Source organism: Manihot esculenta, chromosome 4 (genome assembly GCF_001659605.2).
Source record: "Manihot esculenta cultivar AM560-2 chromosome 4, M.esculenta_v8, whole genome shotgun sequence".
Taxonomy (NCBI): Eukaryota; Viridiplantae; Streptophyta; class Magnoliopsida; order Malpighiales; family Euphorbiaceae; genus Manihot; species Manihot esculenta.
In genome coordinates, this window is record NC_035164.2 from 4,283,854 (window position 1) to 4,292,304 (window position 8,451).

At 24.5% G+C, this 8,451-nt stretch overlaps 1 protein-coding gene across 3 annotated transcripts; it reads left to right on the forward strand.

Annotated features, from left to right (window-relative positions):
* The first annotated feature begins 1,190 nt into the window (after positions 1 to 1,190).
* On the forward strand, positions 1,191 to 3,672 carry LOC110614181. Of its 3 annotated transcripts, none has more exons than XR_006350552.1 (3): positions 1,191 to 2,668; positions 3,068 to 3,260; positions 3,299 to 3,672. XR_006350552.1 is itself a non-coding variant. In XM_043956260.1 (3 exons), exons 2-3 carry the CDS (start codon positions 1,817 to 1,819, stop codon positions 3,134 to 3,136), a joined length of 921 nt encoding a protein of 306 aa, XP_043812195.1. In that variant the 5' UTR covers positions 1,191 to 1,410; positions 1,722 to 1,816; the 3' UTR covers positions 3,137 to 3,672. The 3 variants fall into 3 exon arrangements, 2 of the variants coding, with proteins under 2 accessions (XP_043812195.1, XP_043812196.1); XM_043956260.1 differs by having other exon boundaries at positions 1,191 to 1,410; positions 1,722 to 2,668; positions 3,068 to 3,672; XM_043956261.1 differs by having other exon boundaries at positions 1,246 to 1,260; positions 1,722 to 2,668; positions 3,068 to 3,672.
* The last annotated feature ends 4,779 nt before the right edge of the window (positions 3,673 to 8,451 follow it).

Here is an 8,451-nt window from a genome sequence, read left to right on the forward strand (position 1 = left end):
CAAAATTTTAGACTATATTGTAAATTAACAAAAAATTAATAAAAATAAATGGCACTATGTGACCCTATAACAAAATATCAAAATCGCGCTAGATTTTACTGTTGTGTTAGATTGCCATCTCCAGTGCTAAAATAGGATTTGATGCAGTGTTGGAGGTGACCTAATTGCATCTTTTTTTTTTTATATATATATTGCACTAATTAAATCCCACACTTTTATATTTATTTCAATTGCACCCTTAACATTAGATTTTTCACACTAGGACTAACAAAATTATTATATCATCTAATATATCATTACCACATTATTATGCTATCTCAACAAAATTCAGAGTTTAATTGATAAATTTTTAAAATTTATAATATTAAAAAATAATTTATATTATTATTATTATTATTATTATTATTATTTTTAATTTTATTAATGATTTACCATATCAATTTATTTTAATTTAGTTTCAAGTTAAACCACCCCTAAATTATTTTTTCTAAATTCATGCTAATTATTTTTTAGTTTAAAAAAGTATATAATAAATCATATATATAAATTACATTTCATAATTTGAAATATAAAATTGATTTAAAATTATATTTTGCATAATTTATTTTTAAGAATATAAAATAATAAAATAATTATAACTATTTTTAATATGTTTTTAAATAGCATTTTTTTACTTGCAACCATATAGTTTATTATGTATTTTTTAAATTAAAATAATAAGTAATCTAAATTTGAGAAAAAATAATTTAGAAGATTAGTTAATTCAAAATTAAATTAAAATAAAATTAAAAAATTTATAATAATAATATAAATTATTTTTTAATGTTATAAATTTTAATTTTAGGAGAAATAATAAAAAATTTAATATTTTAAAAAAAATTATAATTGTATCTTACATTTAAAAAATTTATTAATTAAATTTTAAAATTTTAAATTTAACTAATTATATTAAGAATTTTAATGATGTGATACGAGACTATCACATATTACATGATGTGATATTTTTATTAATTTTAAAAGTAAATTAATATTAGAATATAATTAAAATAAATATAAAAATATAGGATTTAATAAAAAAAATTTGGATGTTTGTTATCATTCACCGTAAAGAAATATAAAATCAATCTATAATTTTCTGGATTAATATATAATTCATAATTTATAATTTACTACAAGATTAAATAGCGCACACGGTTTTGCACACCCATGGCCATGTGAGCTGCCTTTCCAACCAAATTCCTCCCCACGGCCAAAAACATTGTACGAGATTTGCCCTTTCCTCCACTCTTGTGCAGAACTTTGCTCTCTCTCTCTCTCTCTCTCTCTCTCTCTCTGTAGTTGATAGAGCACTCCATAGTCCTTGGCTGCGTTTGCTTTAGTTTTTTCTCTGTTGTTCTTTCTACTTTTAAGGCAAGTTTCTCTCCACTTGTTTCCCAGAAACATTACCTGGATTCCTGGCTTCTAGCGTGTGTTTTAGGCAACATATCTATGGCCCTTACTCATGCTTTCTCACTGTATGCCTTAGCTTTTTGTTTTTTGAGAATGTAAGATTTTATCGTAGTGGAGGATTTTGGTTCCGTAATTGGCTTAGTTTCTTTAGGACTTCTCTTCATTTTTCTTTGATTTCTTTTGAAGGGATGCTTGTGTTTGTGTTTGTTTTTGTGTTTGATTGCAGTATAAATGCTTGTTATATTACCTCACTGATGGGTTTTGGTTTTCAGTGAAATTCACTGACAAAGGCTTTTCTTTTTTGGTGGGAGAGATGGAGCGGATTGAGGCCTAGATTAGTTGTTCTTGGGATGTAATTTCTGGCGAAATGGCATCTTTCAGTGGGTTAGGAATTGGTTTGAGCTTAGTGTTTGGTTGCCTTCTTTTAGCACTTGTTGCAGAGCTCTACTATTTGCTATGGTGGAAGAAAAAAATCACCAACAGAGAAGTTGAAGATGATGATTACAGCGGAAACTATGCGAGGGAATTCTTTGACTTAATCAGGTGGAAGAAATCCTCCTCTTTGCAAGTTGACAACACCATTCAAGATAGAGTGAGAATCCCAGAAACTCATGAGCAAGAACCAGACTTAGAATTAGGCACAAGCAAGGATTTGCTTCTGAAGGCTTTTGGTGAAGAAAGTGTAGAATCAGAACTCATGAGGCTGCACAATCTCTCAGGCCCACCAAGATTTCTCTTCACAATCAAAGAAGAAACAAAGGAGGATTTGGAGTCTGAAGATAGGAGCAGAAAAGGGTCAAGAACAAGAAGTTTGAGTGATCTTATAGTGGCTGTTGACACCCCATTGCTTACCCCTTTAGCTTCTCCACGTTTAAAGTCTTCTCCTCTAAATCCTTTGGATTCTTATCATCAACATGGTTTCAATCCTCTCTTTGAATCACCAACAGAATCAGAGATTAGCAGGCTGAGATCTTCGCCACCTCCAAAATTCAAGTTCTTGAGGGATGCAGAGGAGAAACTGTTGAGAAAATTAATAGAAGAAGCAGGGAAAAGGGCAACTAAAACCAGTGGGTTTGTTCAAGATTCTGGGTTTAAGCCTCCAAATTCAACAGTGTTAACAGAGGAGACAGAGGGTTCTTTCTTGGGCTTCATTGTTAGTAAAAACAAGGAAACAGATGTTCTTCATAATCTTCCACAGCATCCTTCAAGCTCTTCTCAGGTACTCCCATTGGCTTCTTCACCTACAACTTTCAGACCATTAGACAAGAAGCCCACTGCCCATTAATTAAATTTGGTTTTAAAATAACATGAAATGAGTATTTTGCATTTTTTTCTGTTAATTTATCTTTCAAAATCAATACTTGTGCATTGAAGTTCTGATTTTTTATTTTCCTTTATTTCATCTTGGGTTGTTTAAGGATAGACATGGCCATTCTGCAAAAATTTGTTAGGCATGGAACCTTGAGCATTTCAAGACAAACTGACAAATTATGGCATTATAGTAGTTAATATGTAGGTTGTGTATAGTGGGGGAAGTGTGGGGTACTAATTCCTTTTTAGCCATTATGCATGTCCCCTAAACAAACTTAATCTGAGTAAATTATTAATCATGTGGCAGATGGGTGGCTTTACTATTTTAATGGCGAGAAATGCTAACGATGGACATTTTTTTAAGGTGATTGTTTAACACTCTATATTTTATTAATTAAAAAATTATTTATTATATTTTTCAATTTTAAACCTTATTTCCTTGGGTGTAATTTCTTGAGAAGTTAAAGCTTTCACTTTAGGAAATAACTAAATCCTTTCGCCTAAGTTAATTTTGGAAAACCGATTTTCTAAAAGATTGAATGGTTAAACCAAAGAAAACCTAAGGAGAAAAAAAAGATAGAATTTGGGAAAGGAGAATACAAGAGGTAATGAAGTATGGAAAATTGAGTTCTCTTATTTTATGAATTTATTCGGGGGATAGCTGTATTCAACATATGAAAGTTGAACTATGGGATCCACCCACCCTTTTTTTTCAAAAATTAAAAAAAAATGAATAAAAGAAAAATGTAAAAAAGCAACAAAGCAAGAGAAAGTAAATGTGAAACACTGAATGAATAGTATGAAACTTGTGCATGTGAAGACAGAATGGTCAAAATATACAGAGTTCAAATTTTGGATTATAGCTTCTTGTTCTTTGTTTTTCCCTTTCCAATTTTTTTTTTTTTTTTTTTTGGTTTGAAGATTATCCTTTCCATTTTTGTCTTTTGACCTTTACATAAAAAAAAAAACCTCTATTATTACCCAAAATTTTTCTTTATTAATTTTTAACACCTAACTCTTATAAAGGGATAAATATATCACTCCATCTAATATTACGCCATGTGTACTTTACTATAGTGCTAAGGTCGTGATTAGACTTGAATTATTGCTTATGATGATCCAGAATACTCTAAAAGTTTGACTAGGAAAATAAAGTTTGTAATGAAGATTAAGGCGTTATAATGTCTAGATGAACCATATATGAGATTTTAAATGTATGTGTTTTAGTTGTTTTAATCTAACATTTGTTAAGATAAGAATATGATTTTAGTCGACTAAATATTAAATGAGTCAACTACTTAATATTAATGAACCGATTGAAAAATTTATGTCAAAGGTACAATTACTTATCTTGAAAAGGTATGTGCCACTTATAATTTATACAAAAAAAGAGACGTCGATCTATCTCTTTCGATCTCATAACTCTCTCGACAACTTCTAACCCTTAAAACAGTTCAAACTTTTGAAGCCCAAAACAATTACTCTCTTTATCAACTAGGTTTTATTCAATTTACTCAACCATTCAATATCCTATCCAACAGTCTTATATGCTCCACGTAAAAAAAAATTACGTAAATATTATATGGGAATTTTGTGTTTAATAATAAGGAAGAAAACAGAGCAATAGGAAACAACAGGAATACATTTAATATAATATGGGAAAGTCTATTCGAGGAAAAGTCAGAAAAGGAACAATAGAAGAGAAAAGCATTGCTTATGTTTATGAGAGGTTTTAGACATTTACCTAAACAACAAGAAATGTCAATTTTATCACGCGATTCTCCCCAAAGGTTTTCTTTTTCTTTTTGTCAATTTTTTTTCCACACTCTTCTTCTCAAGCCCCAACGAAAATTTCAAATTTTGAATCTCTTTCTAAATATTTTTTGAAAGAAAAAAAAAACACAATGCTCCTCTAACGTATAGTTAGAATTTGAATGGACAAGTGCTATACTTCACATATTCGTTGGACATTAAAATTTTTTAGTAATTTACTATTTAATTTATATAATATAAAATATTTTAATTGCACTCCGAGGTTTAGTCTGGTGGAAAGTGCATCCTTGTAGCCTTAAGAGGTCTAAAGTTCGACTCCCCCAACCCCCTATTTCAAAAAAAAAAAAATTTTAATTTTAAAAAAATATATTACAACGTCTTTAAAATATTAAAAAAATTCATTAATAAATCATTTATTAATTTTAAGTATTAGATATTTCACTATTTAATTTTTATAATTTGAAAATATATATTAATTAATCTCTCAATTTATAAATAAAAAAAATTATTTTTTAATTTTTAAAATATAGTGTAATTAACAGATTCGTCTCTTTATTTTTAGAATTTAACACTTTTGTTACTGAAGTTTAATTCCGTCAAAATTCGATATTTTTCCGTCAAAATTTTTTGTTAAATCAATGATTTTAACTTGGTTAAATGAAAGAAAATAAATATAATCTTAAAAATATCATTATTAATAGTAAAATTAAAAAAATTACTATTTAGTCTCTATAATATGAAAAATTTTACTATTTAGTCCTTCAATTTTGAAAAATATATTAAAATGTCACTGACATTTTAAAAAATTTATTAGTTAGTACTTCTATTAATTTTATCATTAAATATTTTACTATTTAGTCTCTATAATTTAGAAAAAAATTATTAGTTGGTCTATCAAATTATTAAAATGTTTACTAATTAGTCCCTCCATATAGGAGTATTTTAGAATTTTTTTTATAATACTTAATGACTAAAATTAATTAAAAGATTAACTAATAGACTTTTTAAAATATTAGAAATGTTTTAATGCATTTTTCAAATGGCGAGCAGTGATGGACAACGAACAACATCACAAAAATAATTTCTATTGAGTTTTAACTTTTTATTTTTAATAATTTAAATTTTATATATTTTATTTTTATTATCTTTTCTTGAATTTGAATATTAAATTTATTAAATTTTTTATTTATTTATAGATATTGAATTTGAGAGGAAATTAAATTTCAGGGACTAAAGTATTGAATTTAAAAAATAGAAGGACAAATCTGTTAATTATGTAATATCTTAGGGACAAAAATATATTTTTTTCCTTCAATTTTTTGAGAGAGAAAACTATAAATTTGGAAAAATTAAATTTCAGAGACTAAAGTGTTGGGTTTTAGAAAGGTAGTTCGGTTATTTTTATTCTCACTAACGGCATTTTTTACGGAGAGACCCCTAATTTTGATGGAATTAAATTTCATGTACGAAAGTGTTGGATTCTAAAAATGGAGAGACAAATAAATTAATTATGCTATATCTCAGAGACTAAAAAATAATTTTTCTTTATAAAAAAAAAAGTAAATATACATTAATTTGAAGTTGAAAGTATATAATTGGATTTGTTAATTCATAATAAATATAAATCAACTTAATTTCTAAAACATATTTTTTTGTGAGAGTTATAAAAAAGGAATATTACTCCCTAATCTCCATTTTGCAACTCATATCATACTATTCTTTGAAAAGAAATAACAGTTCTTTCGAGACTGACCGTTCGAATTCGCTGAATTTTAATAAAATTTATAATTTAGATCTTGTCATTTTAATTGAAAAATAATTCAGTTTTTAAAATTTTATTTTATTAATTCTATTAAAATTCATTATTAGATGTAATAATTTAATTTTTTATAATAATTTAATTCTTTCAATTTTAATAATTTATAATAATATAATTCTTATAGTTTTAATATTTATAATAATTTAATTTTTTTTAATTTGAGTTGATTTTTTTAATTAATAATTGACTAACAAAAAAATTAACAGAAAGACTATTTTATTAATAAAATAAAAATTCAAAAATTAAATTCTTTACCATTAAAGAGGTAGAAACTAAATTGTGAATTTTACTAAATTTTAGGGATTATATTGTAAATTATTAAAAAAATCATAAAAAAATTGAAAAGTTTTGCATTCAAATTCTAGCTAGCAATCTCTTTTGTCCTCATAAAATTTCAATATATATAATAAAAATATAAATCATATTTTAAGATTGAGTTAAGTAACTTCTAAAATATGAAATTACACTAAGGTTATTTTGGTCATTTCAATTAATTTTTAACGAAAAAGAGAGTAATAGTGGATGTAAGGACTGATTTGTTAACGGTTTGATTATGTAAAAACGTTTTAATAGGTTTCTAAAAATACTGGAACTGATTTGTTAATAATGACAATATCCAGGAACTAAATTATAAATCTCCCTTTTCTCTATAATTAGATTCTTGTCGAGTTCGAATTTTGAATATAAAATATTTTTAAAAATTTAAAGAAAGAACGCTTTACTTCTTAATGAATGTGTGTTCGGTGTGAATCTAAATTAATTAAATCTAAATTAATCGAATTAGTAAATTTTAGATATCGAGATAATTTATAAAAAACGGATTGAGTTAGGCAAATGAAATTATATGGCAATGTTCTCTAACATGAATTCATGTGAAGACTGAAGCCCTTAAAAAAGTGGTCCATTCTGGAAGTCAATTCAATATTTGGTCCCATTAATTAAAATTGGATTATAAATATTAGTTCTGGTTTGGTTTGGAGATTTGGACAAACTCACATCTCTACTTATGAAATTGTCGGCAATTGAATCTGTAATTAATATTTATTGGCTAATAGCTCTGATTTTTTATGCCAAGAGAATCTTTTTTTTATTTTTATATTTCTCAAATTATTTAATTTTTGGACTTCAAATTTGGAATTATAATATATAGGATAAAGCCAAATTCAACATCACTTTTATTTTGTTCACTTGGCTTATCACAGATTCTGAAAATGGTGGCTTCAGAATTATTTGTCCATATTTTAAAATTATTTAATTAAAATTTTAAATTTTATAAAATTTAATTTTTTAATTATTTATATTATTTAGTACATATAAATTTAATTATATATTATTTATTCTTATAATTTTAAATATTTATGCCATTTAGGTTTTATAATTAAACTAAAATAAATTCACTAATAATTTTTTTCTATAAAAAATTAAAGAGTTTAACTTTAAAAAATATATAAACACTTTGATCGAATAATTTTGAAATGGAGATAAATCAGTGAAGTTAAATTAAAATAAACCTAAAATTTTAAATTAAAAATTTAAAAGTTAATAATAAATTATAATATAATTTTTAAAATTTCATTTAATTAATAAAATAATTTTAAAATAAATATTTTATTTCAATAATTTCCATCAATTTTATTACTTACTTACTATTTACCCTTTTATATATATAAATATAAATAAGAAGAGTAATGAAAATTTGAAATTTGAAACAAAATAAAATTTTATAAATTAAAGCGTATAATACTTTATTTTATTTAATATTATTAGTATGAAATAGAGTTTTATATATATAAATAATATATAGATATAATGTAATAGTGTTGAGTATTAACATTTAATAAAATATTTTAATATATAATATTTATATATGATACTTTATATTATAAGAATTTATTTATAATAAATATTTATTATATATAATATATTTTTTATTATATATAATAATATAAAATATATTTATTTTCAATAAAATTTAAATTGAATAATTATATGTTTTATTTTAAAAAATTTTAAGAATTATATTGCAGTGTAGCAATTGACTTTCCAAAATTCAATTTAATTTTTTTAAAAATATTTTATTTTATTATTTAAAATTTAAA